Source organism: Platalea leucorodia, assembly GCF_965183815.1.
Source record: "Platalea leucorodia genome assembly, chromosome: 4".
Classification (NCBI taxonomy): domain Eukaryota; kingdom Metazoa; phylum Chordata; class Aves; order Pelecaniformes; family Threskiornithidae; genus Platalea; species Platalea leucorodia.
The window spans coordinates 23,866,684-23,885,253 of record NC_138826.1 but is presented as its reverse complement, the minus strand read 5'-3'; the positions used below and the strand labels follow the sequence as shown (position 1 = coordinate 23,885,253).

Sequence of the window (18,570 nt, the reverse complement as noted above, 5' to 3'; positions counted from 1 at the left end):
AATTTGAACATCCATGTGGAGGTATGATGCGCTTCAGTTTAGTAGCCCTGACTGCATAATACCTAGAAATTAATTTAGATTTAAATTTCTTATGGTATGTATTAAAAAAATACACTACCTATTTCCATTTTAACACCAGATGCAGTGATTCTTATTCTTGAATGAAATTGTCTTTCTCAGTTAACTTAGTCATATTTAGAAATATGTTAAGCTAATTTGTATTGAGATTCTGTTTTGCCATAGTTGCAACATCCTCAGAAATAGTTAATCAGTAACAATTGTTTTGAATTGACTCATGTTCTTTGTTAACTTTCTTGCTGTCCTGATGTGTAGAGAAACCCTTAAGTTGATTGTTCTGATTTGATATATGCAATCTGGGTTGAGTAGCTTGCAGTGACATTTCCTTAAATTTTGAGATGTCTTGAGAACCATGCCAGGTGGTAGACTGTCTAGTGAAGGAGACACTGATTTGGTGTGTATGTAAGTATATTTATTTTTTATGAAGTGACCTCCTTACTTCAAGAAATGGCTAACTTATTGTTCCAATGCTATGAGGAAGTAGTTTGGGAGAGAGGTGCATTGCTTGCAGCAACAAAACTTTTTATTTATAATGTCTCTATCCATTTGGCTAAAGTCATAAGGAAAATCCTTGAAGAATAACTCAAGAAAATTTCTTAGAAATGCTTTCTAGACTTTCAGCCTTCTGTATTGCAGGAAACATCAATCGGCAGTCGAATCTTCCTTGCGTGAATGCTTCTGTTAGCTTCTGGACCCAAATTTATTGCTGGAGGTTTAGAAACTTGATGGTTTAATCTACAGAAATTCAGGTACTTGCAGAAGTTGATGGACTGACTTCTTCAATCTGGAAGAACTATTCCATACCGGGTTTATCATCCAGTGTGGGAAATGTTAAACCACTGGATTTTTAATATTGAATAAATTCCAACAACAACTTCAGTTAATACCTGCCTTGCCATTATCTGGCAGGAATTTGTAAAGATCTGGACCTCTCCACTTATGTTACAGGTGGCAGCCTCGGGAGCTCTGATTTTCCAGGGCATGAGAGAGCTTGGCACTACTGCTGGTTCCATATTTGAATGGATTCCTATGGACCGTTAGACTCAAATTCACCAGGTGCTCACCAAACCTCCCTTCGAACCTGTCATGAAGAGTTAAGTGTTCTCTAGTACCATCAAAGTCATCTTCTTTGGTATGGGAGGTAAAGTGAGATAAATGCACTGTCCATCAAAGAACTGTTCCTACATTTCTTGGATAAAATCATCTTGTGAACAAACTCCAGCTACATAAAGATCAAAGAAACTTGGCATTGAATCTGGGATATCTAATTTCATTTCTGGGACATCAGAGATTGATTGACTCTTACTTACTTAAGCAGAGTATTTTCCTTTTATGTTAACAAATGTGCTGTCCTCCTTACCTCTGCCCCTTTTCACTGTGGTTACTAGGAAAGTTGCAGGCTGCTAAAGCAGGTGTTTCCAAGTGGAAATCTGTAAAGAAGCAGCTAGAAAAAAGAGAACAAGCAAGCAAAGGCATCTCCAAAATGCTTATGGCCCATTATGCCAGGGCTATAGCTGAGAAATAAAGCCTACATGTATGAAAGAAGTCTAAGACGGCTAAGCTAGTCACCTCTTCATTGTATTGTTAAACGATTCATTATGGAGACGGGTGTTTCAGGGTTTTTTTTGGTTGGGGTTTTTTTGGTTTTGGATGATATATTTAGTCTCTTCTAGTCAGTGCTAATTATTCATGCTTTTCTTTTATCATTCCTGTTTTCTGTACTGTTTCTCTTTGCTAATTCCTGGTAGTGTCTCCAGATTGGTAGATATGGCATGTGCATGAAAAAGGACCATTTTGTTCCTTGTCTGTAACTTGACCTTGTATCACACATATCCATCAGTCTGGAATTTATCTCCCTTCTTTTTACAACTAATAAATCTTATTGCTCTTAACAGGTTTGGTTCTTTTGGCATGCCTCTGCCTTATTTCATGAGGAGGAGAGGAAAAAATATGCAGAAACTACTTCTCTTTGATGTGGTTGGGATTTATTCTAAAAACACTTGGTATTGATGGATATGTAGTTTAACAAATGTGTAAAACTTACTGGTTTAATATTCAAAGAGTCTTTGTCCTGTTGCCTTTTCTCAAACAGTTAGATAGATTCAAAGAGCCTCCAGCGTTTGGACCAATGTGTGACTTATTGTGGTCAGATCCTTCAGAAGATTTTGGGAATGAAAATTCACAAGAGCATTTCAGTCACAATACAGTCAGAGGATGCTCATACTTTTATAGGTGAGAGCATGCTATGATCTATTTGATGTTTTAATGCTGACTCTTGCTGCGTATTTTAAGATAATTTCTTTTACTCATAGTTGTTTTCATTTCACAGCTATCCAGCAGTTTGTGAATTTTTGCAAAATAATAATTTATTGTCAATCATTAGAGCACATGAAGCACAAGATGCAGGGTAAGTCCTTCAAGAAATTATTCACAGTGTAAAATAAAAATTAATTGCTTGTTGCTGTAAGATGTAAAATAATCTGTTTGGTTTTGCAGTTATAGAATGTACAGGAAAAGTCAAACTACAGGGTTCCCATCATTAATAACAATTTTTTCAGCACCTAATTACCTGGATGTCTACAATAATAAAGGTAAGAACTTGTTATTAATAACTGTATGTAATACTAAAATAAAAATGTCTTACTAGGTAAGTCATCTAATATCAACAGTTTTTTGCCAGGTAAGAAATTAAAGGACAAAAAAAATCCATTAATAAAAGTTATATTATGAAGAAGAGCACATGACATAAATGGTGATCTCCTATAAGGGTACCTTGAAGCACTAGTGTGGGCAAATGTTTCCTTTGTAAAAACTGTTGCTATGTAGTACTTCTGAATGTATCACCTGGTGTTTTCCAGTCAGGCAAGGCTTTCCTGTGCTGTGAGTTTTCACTCCTCGGGTTGTCTTTAGTTTGTGAACTAAGTAAGGAAGGGAAGAAGCACTGATCAGCAGTCTATGCATAAGGTAGTTTGTGTATCACGGCATCTGAGAGTCTAATTGTGATGGTGCAGGGCCATAATGGCCGTGTATGGGAAACAAAGAAAGAGCAAGTACAGATCTAAATACTGATCACCATTGGAAATGTTATTAGGGAGGTGTAAAACAGAAGGAATTAATTTTTGTCCATCCTCTGCTTAAGATCAAGTTGCACAGGAGAAACATGCTTAATAGTGTGGAGGAAGATTTACAAGTCAGAATTACAGAGAAGAGCTTAGCTGTGAATTAATATTATTCATAGATGAGAACAAAGTTCAACAACAGAAATAATTAAAAATAAAGCCTGCTGAAATTCAAGTATGATGTTGAAGTATGGCATTTCAAGTATGTGATGAATGAACAACCTCCAGATGTTCAAATAGTGTTCCTTTGAAAGCAAGACCTTTTTTATGAAATACATTGCATTTTCTCCCACCCACCTCCAAAGAACCACGCCCCCAACCCATACCACTTATGTAAGGTGATTAACTGTGTAGAGGAAAATACGAGCTGTTGTTACTTGCACTGATTGTAGAGTAAAGGAGAAACAAAAATAGCTTCAACTGGCTTTTTACATTTTTTCAACATCTCTGTGGATACTGTGTTTTAAGAATCCTTTTTGACATCAGCTATTCCCAGTGTAATGCAAGCGTAAGTATGGAGAAATGCAGTCAACGCTTATTTAGCTTTAGAATGCTTCTGTTTTTCTGTTTTATTTCTCTGCTTCCCCTTCTCCCTGCTCTTCTAGATTTCGATGGTTTTACTCCAAGCTTACAATGTGGGAAGACACATAGGAAGAATAAAACCTGAACTTGGATATACTGCTGTTCTGAGTTAGGATTTTGTTAAAGTTGCTGAAATTATACCTTTTCAGGACCTTTTAAAATCTTTGCTCGTTACAGACCTATAACAGGATAGTAAAGAACTATATTGACATGTAAGAGTGCCTTAAACTGCAACATGTGCAATAAAAATCCAAAGTTCTCCATTAGAAATCTGTCCTGTAAATCCTGTGAAAGAAAGAGAATGGAGTATCTCTGGGATTATTTTGTCTATAGTATAAAATAGAGCTAAAACAAACCTGTGACTTTACATTTGTGGTACTCGCAAGTTTTAAACATTCTTTTCAAAATGTCTGAATTTTATTTTAGCTGCTGTATTAAAGTATGAAAACAATGTGATGAATATTCGTCAGTTCAATTGTTCTCCTCATCCTTACTGGCTACCAAATTTTATGGATGTTTTCACATGGTCTTTGCCATTTGTTGGAGAAAAAGGTAGGCAAAAGTTACACATCAATGAATATCTTTCCTATTTCTCCCAGACTGGTGTTGGGAAGATTTTTTTTTTTTTTTTAAGTATATTTACCAATTAAGATAATTGCATAATTTTTTTAAAAATGGGTATCTGTATTTGTCTTTATCAGGTAGAAGATTTGGTGAAGTTGTTAAACTGATTTGGAGGGTTTTTTCGGCATGTGAAAATGCCGTTTCTGAGAAAGGATAGACTGAAATACAACTTGTTCTACAGGTTTTGGTTGTTTTCTTCGCCTGTTTCAGTCAAGATAGTTAAAACTGCATGTAGTAAAGCAGAGGTGTTAACAAAAATGATAACTTCCCTTGAAGATGTATACCTGCATTGTTGAATAGTACCTTTGAACTGCATGTGAAGTCAATATGAAAATTGTTCATATTCTACAAAATGCTAGGTTACATACATTATTAATCTTGTATAGTTATAGGTATAAACTATGTTGAGATGTTCATGTAAAATTTTAACTTTTCTATATAGCTAGTTTGACCTTCATTAAAGATAACTTTTTCAGTTATAATTTTTCTTGTAAAAAAGATAATTTAGCACAGATCCTCTTCCCCCCCCCCCCCCCCCCCCCCTTCCCCCTCTAGAGTTGATGACTCTGAATCTAGGACACTGGGGCTCCAAGTAGTCTTCAGTTAAAAAGCAATGAGGTTAGATGCTATTTGGGTCTGTTTAAAATCCTTCCATGACAGGAACTGCTCTTTTATAAGAGAGATCTGGAAAGCTCTTTAAATTTCTTTGAAAAGTATTCTTGAGATTATATATTTATGGTCATATAAACCTAGGATTCTAGATTTGTTTATATTGTCTTTAGTGAGCCGTTAAACATAAATAATTTGGACACTTTTTAGTGTGTTTAACCCACTCAACAATTTTTTTTATTTTTAAACGGAGGGACCTGACATTTGAAAGGAGATTTTTTGTTTCTCTCTCTCTTACCTGATGATGCGGTAGATAACGTTTTCAACAGCAAAGGGTTAATACTGTTTATTTTGCTTTTGTTATGATGCTGGTAATGAGACACTCAAGTACTGTTAAATAAGTTGCTCATTGACCCACTGTATGCTTAAGACTGCTGGAACCATGGCCCTTGTAGTTTGTCTTGCCTTTGGACATGCTTCCACTTTTGGTAAAGGATACAGTGTCAATATTGTCTAGTCTGTGTTGAACAGATCGAAATCAGAATAATTTGTTTTTGTTTTGTTTTGTTTTGTTTTGTTTTTTCATTAGAGAGTTACTCTTTCCCAAGAATGGAGAAGAATACCATAGCAGATAACACAGGGATTGTATGAATTAGTCATGAATAAATGTAGACAGCAATGTACAGGGTTTTTAACCATCTGACTGAACCTTCTGGAATAGGTTTCTGAACACTCCAGGGGGAGGAGAAGTTTGACTGTTTTAAGAAAGAGTCTGATATATGTGGGAAAGATTGAGTGGTAGAATAGGGAGATTCCTGGAGAAAGAAAATACAAGTTTTTTGAGACAAGTTTGTGTATCTGCTATGTTGATATTTTTAAGAGGAGTTTGAAAAGACGTGTAATTTGCACCATATTTATATCATATTTTTCTGCTCCAGTTCTTCTGCTACATGCCTGCAGGTGTCAGAAATGGAATAGCTTTCTCATTTTAAACCTAAATTTGAGCAGTCAAAATGTTTTCATATTTAAATAAATTTTGCATAAAATCTAGTTCAAATACTCATCCCAATGTAAAAATACTAATACACGAGATTCTTATCTAAAAGAACTCCTTGTAAGATAGGAGAGAAAGCTCTGCTGTGTTCTTTGATTGTTAGGTGGTATAATTTTTAACTGCTTATTCTTATGAGCTTTTTAAATTCTGTGACAGCGCACATCAAGAAAAACGCATATTTTTGAAACCAGATTACTAAGCAATGGCTATGATGTGGGAAGTTCATTCACTATAGTTGCTGGTGACTAGTTATGTCTTGTGTGCACGGAAATATTTTAAATTCTACAGGGAATGAATTAAGATTTATTTTTTCCTATACAGTAACAGAAATGTTGGTGAATGTTTTGAGCATTTGCTCTGATGATGAACTGATGACAGAGGGAGAAGATCAATTTGACGGTAGGGGTTACTTTAAGATATATAAATCTTTTTAATGGTAATAACTTGTGAAACACTAGTTAACTTAAACTGGTGTAATATTACCTGGAATTTGAACAAAATTGCTTTCAAGTTTTTCTTTAGATAATGACACTTTGGGGGGGCAGAGAAGGGAATTGTGGTTTTGTGTTTGTGATCAAGAAGCAGTAGTGGTATCCTTTGCAAATACTCATGTCTGATTTCTGTTTGAAACTTTTCATGGAAAATCCTGAGCGTTTCTTGGCACTTTAAATTTGAAACATACTAAACTTACTTTGCTAATATTTAGAATAAATTTATTATAAGATCTTAAATTTCTTAATGATTGCTCTTCAATAAAGAGTTGATATAAGTGAAAGTCAGATATAGTATTTCTTATGGCAAAGTACTATACAGAAAGTATGAAATACAAGTTTAAGTCTTGGTGTTTAAGTTTAAAGCATAAAAGTTAGGAGAATTTTTATATGTACGTTGTCTAATATGTATTCATGTAATGAATTATAACATCTTTCTATCTTGTAAACTAGGATACAGTAGATTGTTAAGGAGATGTTTGTAGCATGATGATTAAGAAGCAACATTAACATGAAGACCTAGCATATCGCACTTTGTTGTTTTTTTACAGTAGTGCTTAATGTCACACCTAAAAGTTTCTCAGACTTGCTTCATTTTATCCAGTAACAGAACTGATTTGGTGGATTGTTTGATGATGGGGGAGGAGGAAGGAAAGTTTCAGCAGCCTTTGAGGAACACTGAAGATCATTTATAAAAATATTAGAGACATGACCCCATTCTTAGTGTTTGAGAACTACTGTGTTCAAATTCAGTAGCAGAGTAGTGTTGTGCCAAGCAGCTGTGTGTTTTAGTTTGGAATGCATTGGTTATGAGCCACTTGAACTTTGCTGCCTTTTAGATTGTTGCCAGAAATGTGAAAACTTAGAAGTAGTCTCAAATGTGATCCTGCAAACAGTTGATTTATGTTTTTCATTCAAGTAATCCTACTAAATTGAGCATAAAGCAGTTACACCAAGCATTTGCAGGGGAGGGTTTGGTGGTATTCTGAGATGTTAGGATTTAGGTTGTCCAGCATTAGTGCAGTCATCAGTAGATTGCATATGCCCTGTCTTCAGTACAATAGTTACAGTTTCCTAATTTGAATTATTTTATTCTTCTGTCTCCTTTAACAATTTCTTTGCTTGATGCATCTCTTAATGCCACCTAGGTACTGTCTACGCTTGATCTTTCTATGTGAATGGATTTTTTTTTTTAACTGTTGACTTTCAAGCTTTCACTTGTTTATCATCAAATTTTAAAATACGCTCGACAATTCCACTTCTTGTTCAATGAATGCATTTTTAAGTGTTGCAATTTTCCATTTTATTTTTTCACATTTCTTCTCCATTCCTTCTTTATTACCACTGCCAAGTTAAATATCTTTATTTTATTTGTCTCACTCACCTTTTTCTCCATCGTTCACTTCCTTTTTTTCTGGACTCTCCATCTGAAGAGCGACTCATATATGGCAATAAAAAAGGTACAGACCAGACAGAGTAGGAATGTTTTGAAATATGACTTCATAGAACCTGGCAGTACAAGTATTAATGCAGAAAATACCTTTCTTTTGAGAGACATATGTAACATTTTATTATTATTGCCCGTTTTAATGGGATGTTTATAAAGGCTTGTGTATTTTGTTATCAGAAGTCATATTCCAAGACATCTGTCTTTCTGTGCATGAATTTTTTTCCTCCTTTCCTCCATTCCTTTTTTTTGTAGAATTTCATTCTTTTACCTATTTCTAAAATTTTATCTTTGGTCCTGCATGTGTAGGGAGCGTTCAGTTGTCTGTCTTGCTCTTTAATGATTTTATTGTGAGCTTTTTTTAAGATTGTGCATGGAATGTGTTTATACAATGTTCCAAAACCTGGCTTGTATAGTACTTTTAGTTCCCTTCAACTGAGATGTCAAAAAGGTACTTTTTGATTGTATGTGCAATTTTGAAGATGGCTGGATACAAAAATATACAAAGAAGCCTATGAACTTAAATTCATGGTCTATCACCTGTTTTTCAGAAATTCCAGGGTAGATAATTCTGTGCAGAAAAATTCTTCTGACCATTACTTACCTAATAATCAATTTGCTCTCTGTATAAATTTGTCACTTCCAGATAATATTTCTAATACTTGATAATGCATTAGATTATATAGATGTTTCCAAAGGTTATGTGAATTCTTTGGAACATAATAGCATTTCAAAATTTGTTTCTTGTGCAGGCATTGGGAATGGAGAATGGGAGAGTTCTTTGTCATATGTCCTCTAATTCAGAGTGTAATCAAGACACTCTTCTGCAAGCAGCTGCCACCTTACTGTCTCTTCTCTGAACTAACCAGGATTCAGTGGCCACGTTAGCGCAGTGCTGCAGCCTGGAGTAATATGTTTGGCCTTTTGGCTTGGCTGTGTTGCTTCTCGAGGGCTGGGACAATGAAAGATCATGTTAAAACAAAAAACAAACAAACACCAGAACTACCCAAAACCAGTCTTTCTCCTTTTAAGGCACAGGGAGCTTCCAGAGTTGAGATACGGGCACTAGCACTGCCTGAAATCTTTTCAGCCTGCATGTTACAGTTCTGCAGCAGTGTAGCCCTCAAATAGGTGTAGGTGGGAGGAGAATTGAGGGAGTTGTAGGGAAAGATTGATGGTCCCTCATTTAGCCCTAGCCTTTTCAAAAACTCTGAGTCCCCTTCTCATTCTAGATCCTCAAGCTGTTATTTAATAGTGTTCAAAGAGAACAAGTAAAAACTTCCAGAACTTTAAAAATTAAAACTTAAAATTTTAAATAAATTATTTTCAGTAAAAATTGAATGTTTCAGCCTATCCTATTCAAAGTTTTTCCTGAGCTTTCTGTGGGGTTTTTTTTTTGTCTTCTTTTTTTTTTTTAAATTTGGACTCTGCAGTTCATTAAGGTTGTTCCTTTATCTAAAAAAGCTTTACTTAGTAGTTCCTTGCTTTTTCATTTCATTTAAATGGATTGGCAGGTATTTGTCATACCGTGAGATTCTTTCATTGTGTTCATACAAAGGTTGTCTCTTGCTCCCTTTTTTCTTTGTTGCTACTGTACATTTTCCTTCTTGTGTGATTTTGTTGTTGTTGTTTGCCCCTATATGCCTTATCTTATGTATTTTATTTGGTTTGGTGTTCAGGGTGGGAAATCTACCCACTCTTGTGCAACAGAAGGCCTTGCGTTCTTGCAGCTGTGATCTGAAAAGGGTGACTCTGTTGTGCGAGAGTGTATGTACTCTCATGTGGAAGCTAAATACGGGTGAGCAGGGATGAAAAAAGGCTTCTTCCACAGCTGCCTTTTTTGAATGCAAGTAGACAAATTTGTGGATATGCAGCTTTCCTCTGCCCACTTCTGTGATCATCTCTTCTGCGTTCTTGCAAATGAGTTTGGCAACTTTTTAATGAGTACCTTTCTCCCAGGGTTGAAGAACAATGATATATGGAAGATCTGGAATACCTAACAGAGCTGAGTTTGTTCACTTTTGGTCCCCTGTGGTTGAATTCAAAGTATGACTGAGTTACTCTTATCTTGGTGTGATTAATACTCTCCTTCCCCAATGGCTGAGGAGAAGTAAGGATTTTAGTTTTGGTATCTCCTCATCTACCCGTACTGTTTTAGTGGAATTGAGGAGTCAGCAAAAGGAAAGGAGGATGAGGGGAAGGATGACTTTTATATGTTGAAACAAACCAGTAATACCTAGTGTTGGAGAAAGGAGCTTCCGTTTTTATAATGTCAAGGCAGGCAAAGGTGGCTCTCCTTCCCAATCGCAAGCCTCCTTTGAGTTTTGTCTTCACTTTTGTCTGTCACAAATGGTATCTCTGCTCTGTAGAATATGCAGTATTTACTCCAGATCTTTGGTATTTGTAATTTCTGCATATGATGCAAACCTAAGATGATATGGAACATAGACTTAAGTGGTCAGGGAGGTAACACTGCAATTCTTTGGCTTTTTATTTTGTGGGGTTTTGTGTGGGGCTCTGTTTTGGGGAGCTGACATAAAAACAAGCAAACAAACTATACTGTTTTCTCTCTGACAGCTGTGTAAGAATTAGCAACAAATCTTTATTTTTTTGTGGCTTTAATATGTCTTTGGCTTCTATATTGGGCTACATGCCTACATCTTGATATACACAGATGTCAGTGAAGAATTTCAAGTGTAAAATTTAGGCAAATGAGTTATGCTATTTACTACACTGTAGTGGCAGCAATTTAGATGCTTGCTAGCTTTAGGAAATCACTGTGAGCATCCTAAACTTGTTTGTGTGTGTTTTGTGGACACAGAGGTGATGGTGGTTTTGATGGCATTCTGAAGCCATAATTTTATGACTTTGTGCCCTTAAGTGTTTGGGTACTGGCCTCCTGTGAAGAGTACTGAACTTAAACAGTTGTGTTGAATTTGGTGCGCTTTGTGATGGTGACCCTGTAAATACTCATGAGCTTGAGACTCTCTCTTATTCCATTGAAAGTAGGTACAGCTGCCGCACGGAAAGAAATAATCAGAAACAAAATACGTGCAATTGGCAAGATGGCAAGAGTCTTCTCTGTTCTCAGGTACTTGCATGACTTCTGCATTCCTAAAACCTCTCTTATTATGTATATTAGGAAAACATCTCTGTTCCAGGATAATGGATGGCAGACATTTTTCAGGGAGATAATTATGCATCAGAATCTTATTTGGCATATTGATGCACCCCATTGAGGTTGGTATGTTCGGTTAAAAAAATATTTTAAAGTTATTTTTGAGGCATATTTCAAGAAAGTAGAGAACACGATCTTTAGTTTACAAGTTATTTGCCCAGCCATTAATTACGAGTGTTGGAAAGACAATACCAAAATAGAGAGATTGAAATCAAGGATGTAATGGAGGAGGTCAGGACTGGCTCAGAAAATTTCTGGCATACCAGAAAGTTGAGGACTAGGGCGTTTTGTTTCAGATTTTTGTTTGTTTGTTTTCAGCCTTTAAAAAATATTATTTTCTTGTACCTGTCTAGATCTAGAGATTCCATAATCACATTTACCCAAAATTTATAGTTTTCCCTAGACCGTAATTGTTCAAATAGGGATAATATTTTAAACTTGTTATTTCCTGAAGAATAGACACTTTGAACAAAGTTGTGGATTGTTTTATGGCACTGGGATATGTTCAGTACCTCATGAGGCATTCAGTGCTAATTTCAAAGCTAATGAGCTTGCATGTGAGTAATTGCTCAGAATTTAGTTCAGAAGTAATCAGTATTTCTAACTCCTAGGCAGAGAAAAGACTGGTATGGAATAGAAATACTTTCCCATTTCTAGTTGCTTGAATTTGAATTTACGTTCAGTCTTGACATACGTAAAGCACAGCAAAAATAGGCTCTCCCTCTCCCCATCCCTTATTTTACTTTAATGCAAGTTTTCATGAGTGGATATTTAAGGTTTTGTTACTGTTTTTTCTCACACCAGGGAGGAGAGTGAAAGTGTGCTGACACTCAAGGGTTTGACTCCCACTGGAATGTTACCTAGTGGAGTGTTGGCTGGAGGACGACAGACCCTGCAAAGTGGTAATGATGTTATGCAACTTGCTGTGCCTCAGATGGACTGGGGCACATCTCACTCTTTTGCTAACACTACACATAATGCATGCAGGGAGTTTCTTATGCTTTTCAGTTCTTGTCTTAGCGGCTGATACAAGCATAGTGTTATGTGTTAATCAGGCAATGTGAAATGGATACTTAACCAGGGTATAAAACTAAAAGCAAATGAGTTCAGCGGTGTCAGGCCACATTTTTCAGACTTTGAGCTTCCTTAGTTTACAATTTTTCAGGTGGCACAGATGCCTGAAGTGGGGTCACCTTATAGATCTGGTATTGAGGCATTTGATCATTACAGATACAAAAATGGCAATGTAATTTTGCATCATTATTTGTCTGCTTTCCATTAAAATGGTTTTATTATAGATGTGTTAGTATTTTCATTGACAACGTCAAGTACTTGTTGATATTAATATTAACAAACAGCTACAGGCTGCAGAGTTCCATATTACACTCCATTGATAGATTGAAATGTGCTACGTTTTGTACCCTGGTAATTAATGCCAAAGTTTGTTCTCTATGTTGTTTGTCAAATGTTCTATGTATAATTGATCTCCCTGAATTGTCCTTGTAACATGCTGTTTCCTTCCTCTGCAGATGTAGCTGCTTTCTTAGATCTGTCTGTCTCTCTCTAGGTATAGATGTATGTCTGTATAAGTGTTAAAATTAAACCACTATCCCAGACACTTGTCTGTCTCTTGATGTAGAAGCAATGTTGTAGCACCTTGTTTTTGAGGTTTGCTGCATTTGCTGCTGCACATTGTCTGTGCATTTTGAACAATAATGTACTTGAAAAATATTCAGTAATTGTTATAAAATCAGTTGAGAATAAAGGGATTGAATTTAAAACTTGTAAATAAATCAAAATAAAAGGGTGTTATTAAGTGTGCATATATTTTTTTTTTTGCATGAAAATAAAAAGAACTCTATACAAAATATACCTGTAATCTGGCTCATTGAATATTTTGTAAAAGGTTTTTCTTCTTTTTTTTTTAGTTTGTTGAATCATTGGATCATATTTTTCTCAAGGCCCATAAATGATTAACTAGGCTTAGGGAGAATGCTACGAGATTGTACCAAATGTATTAAAAGAATGAAGTCCAGGTTTCTGTTCACAGTGGTGGATAACTAAAATATACCAGTCTGAAACTGGACTTCATATCAGCAGCACTCTTAACATAAATTATTCAAAGACTTTTTATTGGCCATCTTCAGGCTTTAACAGAAAGTATAAAACTGTTGTATGGGACCACTGAATTTTATAACTATTGAAAGATAGTGATATATGAATACCACTTTTTACACAATCTGTTTTCCAAGAGTAGCTGCTTTTCTAATTTTGTGATTTAGGCTGCTTATTTGAATTTTTTAAATTTTCTATGTAGTTTTTTTTTTTTAAAGCCATTCAGTACATTTTCTATTAAACTATCAAAGCTGTTTTTTAATAGCTTTGAAACATGAATGTCACATTTTAAGTAATTTTTCAGTGGACATATAATGTCTACAAGTAAGTTTATATGTCCAGTGTATGTATGTGATTGTTTTGTGAATGTCTATAACAAGAAATGGTGTATGTTTCCTAATCCATCCAATTATTCCAAAAGCATATGTTCTAGTTTTAATTTTCATTGTTTTATAAGATACTTTATTATGCTTAAAAAAATGAGTCTGCATTCCTCTCGCTCATTTAACAGATTTTTATCCATGTTGCATTACAAATACCAGAGAGGATCAAACTGACTAGAAAATTTTTTTAACATAAAACATATGACTTCCTACCATTACCGAAAATGTGGGACATTTGGAAAGTATGCAAAATGCGTTTTGGATTTTTGTGGGTGTGTTTTTTTCTTCACTAGAACTTCTGATGGCAATATTCCTTGGTGCACTACATTAGTATACCTCATTTGTTTTAGTCGTGTTGATTGTTCAAAATAACTCATGCCAACTGTTAGTTCTCCTTAAATTGCAGTAACTTCTTACTGATAAGAATTTTGTTGATTCAGTCTTGAAAAACTAGAGGTTTTCAAATTATTGTGCTTAATTGCAAAGCTAGAAGTAAACCAAAAATAAAATAAAACTCCACTAATTGACACTTTTCTAAACCATCATAATATCAGTGAATTCATATTCTTGGCAAAAATATGGTCACTGGTAGTATAGTAGGATTTCTTACTACAAATATTTAATTGTTGAAGTATATTGCGCTATGTTGATCAATATACTATCAATAATTTAAACTAGTCTAGATTTGAGAAAATAAAAGAACATGTTAATTGTAGGGGGTTTTTTTATTCTATTCTTTTGTTTGCTTGAAAATTCACAAAATTGTCCAATATGTCATGGGTTTTCCAGGTTTTAGTCGTATGAGTGCTCGTTTTTCAATGGCACATTGAGAAAAGGTCTAGTTGTGCTGGTTGCTATTAAATCTATAAGAAGCTTTGAAAGCTATAAGAAATTGCAGTGTATATCTACATTTCTCTAGAGAGCTGGGCTGAAATTTTTTTATCAGGGCAAGTATATATATATATATAGACATACATGTAAGTCACCATTAATGCAATGCATATGCAATTTTTGCATATATGCCGATTATAATTCTTAATGTCAGTAACATATTCAGTACTGGATCTTAGCAAATACCACTACTGTTTTGGGAATTTGTTCAGCTACACATGCTATCTTTTGTGAGATACTGGCCGTTCTCAGAGGAGAGAAGCTTGTTGGCTTTGACATAATGCGGAGTAGGGGACCGAACACGTTAGTCAGTCTAATACAACTGCTTTATGGGCAATGCTTGAACAGATTCTTACTGCAAAAAAGCAGTCTGAGGGTGAAATACAAATTATAACTGTAGTGAAAGGGTTAAACAAAGACAAGTCAATTAAAAAAGATAATTTTGGAAACAGGTGCAAAACTATATCCTATGGAAGAAGTCAATATTGATTTTTTTTTCCAGAAATATATGGATATATTTTTGGAAAACAAATTATACATTATTTTTTAAGATAGCTTTAATGTACTAGGATAAAAACAGGCTTTGGGAAATCATGGCCTTTGTACGTTTCTACATATTTTTTTTAATGTAGATTTATGGTTTTTATTATTTACGTTGCTTGCATTATAGTAGCTGAAATATTAAAGACCCTATTAAGTACTGTTCTTTAAAGCAGCATTTCCTAGTGACTTATTCTGTGAACTGAATATTCTGTGAACTGAATCCGACAAATTTATTTTCCAAATTGAGTCAACATCTGTTAAAAAAAAAACCCTAAACACCTAAAGGCTTATTCAGCAACATACTAAAGACACGCCTAAATTAAAAATTGTAAGTACTTCCATGGAAATCAGTTGAACTAGCCAAATACTTCTTATCTGTCATTGCTGCCCTTGCTATTAGTCAGAGGGGCAGTAAGGTAGTTTTGTGGTTTTGTGTTGAAAGTTGGCAAGGATTCTGTATCGGATCTGTCCCCTAAGTAAAGCAGGGGGAGAGCTGGAACTGAGGATGGAAATGCCATTGAACCCTGTCTTAAAATTTGCTCTCAAGTCGAGCATTTTCTGAGCAAAGACTTTAAGATTACTTGTTAGGTTAGTATAATACAGTATTTATTTGAGGTTTATCAGGGTTTACAAAGCATATAGTTTTAATTTAGATGTACCTGCAAAAGAGAATCCAACAAAATTATTTTCCAAATTGAGTCTTTACAGTGTGTTTTTTTAAGTGCTTATATTTTCCAGTCAGTTTGTTCTTTTACGTCAAGTTGAAAATTATCTTTTTCTTAACTGTGATGTATATTCCAAGATCTTTTTGGAATAATAGTACTACAAGTAGAATGAACTAGGAGTAAATTTTGAAATTTGTGTTTATGACCAAGCTACATAATTTACAGAGATAAATCAGTATTCGTGATCTTTTCAGGAAAAGATTGAAAACAAAGACTTCACAGGTAACAGGAAATGGTGGAAAGAGGTGGTTTTTTTACGTAGTTTTGTATTTGTATGGCAAATTGATTATAGTATGAAAGTATGTATTTGGTGGCTTTCTAAAATAATTCTTAAACTAGTTTATTTTTACAATTTGAGAAAGTTTCTTTCCTGTAACATAAACATAAATAACCATCCATTCAGGTGGCTTTTTGATTTAATTCTGGGACTGCCCTTGTCTCTGTAGATTTAAGTGCAGGAAATTTTTTTTTTGGTACCGTGGAATGTGCAGTATGTAGAAGTTGAAATGCTGCGTTACGCTTAAGTATTCCACATTATTGTAGTAGCAATTAATGCAAGTATCTAATTATTTTTTTTTTAATTATCTCAGTGGAAATTACAATTTTATGCAACCGTGAGGTTAATGCATAGTGTAGGCAATTGATACATAACAACATAGTGTAGGCAATTGAAATGTTTTTCTTGTTTTTGTTGGATAGGAAATGAGAAGTATTAAACTTAATTGGCTTTAATTCTGTAAATTATTTATCTTTAAATTCTATAAATTAAAATAAATAAAAAGAATTCTATTCTGATCTAATGCCATATTTTCTTATATAGCTAGTTTCCCCAGCATTTGCTTGAATACTGATATGATTTTTGTTGTTAACAATATGTATCAAGTACTACACAAGTAGGTTTGCCACTATGTGTGCTATTTGTCGTTAGTATTTCTGAAATTATGGTGTTACAAGCGTGGCACATAGTAGGAGAGGTAAACAGTTGTTACCATTATTGAAACTTAGCTACAGTTTAGGTCGTAGTTACAAAGTGGTTTCTTTAGCAAGTCTGCCCTTTTGATACCCTTTTTGATTTTGATATCCTAATAACCTCATTGACTTCTAGAGCTAAAAGAACTGGGAAAGATCTTACACCTAAGAAGTTACAGCAGATGTCATGGTTATTTAGGTCAAAAAGCAACTAGTAAGCTAGTTTTTTTTCATATGCACATTAGTTTACCCACCAAGACTGTGTTAAATCCAGACCTCTCCCTGCTGTAGACTTTGTTGTTGATTCAACTAAACAATTTACGAGACTTTCTAAATATGACTTGCTAGATTTGTCTTTTATGATTTAAATTTTACAGTTCAGTTCTCAGAGATACCCATCTTAGCTTAAAATACGGTGAGAAATTGAAGTACTAGTTAAACTTCAGGGAGCTAAACATAAAGAGAAAAAAAAATTCTTATTAGAACGCTGCTAGTGTTATTTTTGTAGTGTCCTTCCTGGTAATTTAATGAAGCTCACTAATGCCTTTTAATTTTTAGAAATAGTAGTTTCAAATAGATAATTAGTATTTTTTTTTAAACCATACCACAACTTTAGCATCAGTTGAAATTTTCTGTTGCTGTCTAAAAAAAAAAAAAAAAAAAACAAACCCAAAAAACTTATAGAAATGTGCAGTTAATAACATCAGTTAATTAGTGTTGCTTTGATATACTTTTAGTTGATAAATTGTATTAGTTAAAATTTAGGAGAAGTTTCACTTAAACTTAAAAACAACCCCTCAAAACCTTAATTATCATTTTAACTAATTGTAATCTAATCTGGCGTAGCATACTATATTAAATTGATCATTGCCTTTTCTGCTATGCGATATTACACTCTTCATCTTTCTCATTCATTTTGCATGCATCTGCTCACTTCTGTACAGCCACTGTAGAGGCAATTGAGGCTGAAAAAGGTATGATCAGAGTCTTTGCCATTGGCAGAGATCTGTGGTGTCTGGGAGGGAATTCAAAATACTCTGTGGGGGTGTGTTTTACTTTCGACTTGCACAAGCAGAGATGAATCAACCGCATTGATTCATCCCTTTTACATGTAACATTCATTTCTGGCTTTAGGATGATGATTATCTTTAATATTTTAGGGAAATTTTTGGGGTTTTTTGGTCGTTTTTTTCTTTGTTTTTACAAAATATGCAGTAGGTTTTTGTATAATAGCATGTTGTGATAACGTGGTGTTGTCTTGAAGTCCTTAAAAATGATAGTGTTCAGTGGTTTTTTTCTGCATTCAACTGCAGGGTTTTGTTTGATTGCGGGGGGGTTATACGTGGAAGGAGGGTTGTTTATGCATGCCTTTTCTCATAAAATCTATTTTAATGGCTTTGAACATATTTTTTAAAACTTCCCATAACACATCTGGTAGTGCAAGACATATAAATGTAATGTTTCTTTTTATAGATTTTGAACGTAATTTGTTGACCAAATTTATTTCCAGTATATACACCATTCTGCCAGTATGAGGCATATTAAATTCCATGGATTATCAGTGCTTCTGTGCTAAATAAGTTGTATATACGTCCTTTGCTAGTGGTATTGAGCAAAATGCCATCAAATTATTTGGTGTTCCGAGTATTCAACGTCAGATTGTTGTCTTTTCAGAGATTAATTTCCTCTTGCTCAATATTCAATGACGTGGATGATAAACAGCATAGCAGCTGAGAGCGCTACCTTCGGGGGTTTTCAGAGT

The 18,570-nt window shown here is 34.5% G+C and overlaps 1 protein-coding gene across 6 annotated transcripts in view; it reads left to right on the top strand.

Moving 5' to 3' along the window:
- Positions 1 to 18,570, top strand: part of PPP3CB (protein phosphatase 3 catalytic subunit beta) — a 50,708-nt gene that overhangs the window by 22,690 nt on the left and 9,448 nt on the right. For 3 of the 6 annotated variants that reach the window (XR_014228073.1, XR_014228074.1, XM_082310815.1), the window contains 8 exons: positions 2,171 to 2,310; positions 2,408 to 2,485; positions 2,575 to 2,669; positions 4,206 to 4,331; positions 6,388 to 6,465; positions 11,011 to 11,095; positions 11,987 to 12,084; positions 17,753 to 17,782. Coding sequence is in view for 1 of the 6 variants with exons in the window: in XM_082310815.1 (XP_082166941.1) it covers positions 2,171 to 2,310; positions 2,408 to 2,485; positions 2,575 to 2,669; positions 4,206 to 4,331; positions 6,388 to 6,465; positions 11,011 to 11,095; positions 11,987 to 12,084; positions 17,753 to 17,782 (730 nt within the window). In the remaining 5 variants the exon portion in view is untranslated. The remainder of the gene's footprint in view (positions 1 to 2,170; positions 2,311 to 2,407; positions 2,486 to 2,574; positions 2,670 to 4,205; positions 4,332 to 6,387; positions 6,466 to 11,010; positions 11,096 to 11,986; positions 12,085 to 17,752; positions 17,783 to 18,570) is intronic. The other 3 variants (XR_014228071.1, XR_014228072.1, XR_014228070.1) reach the window with 2 other exon arrangements.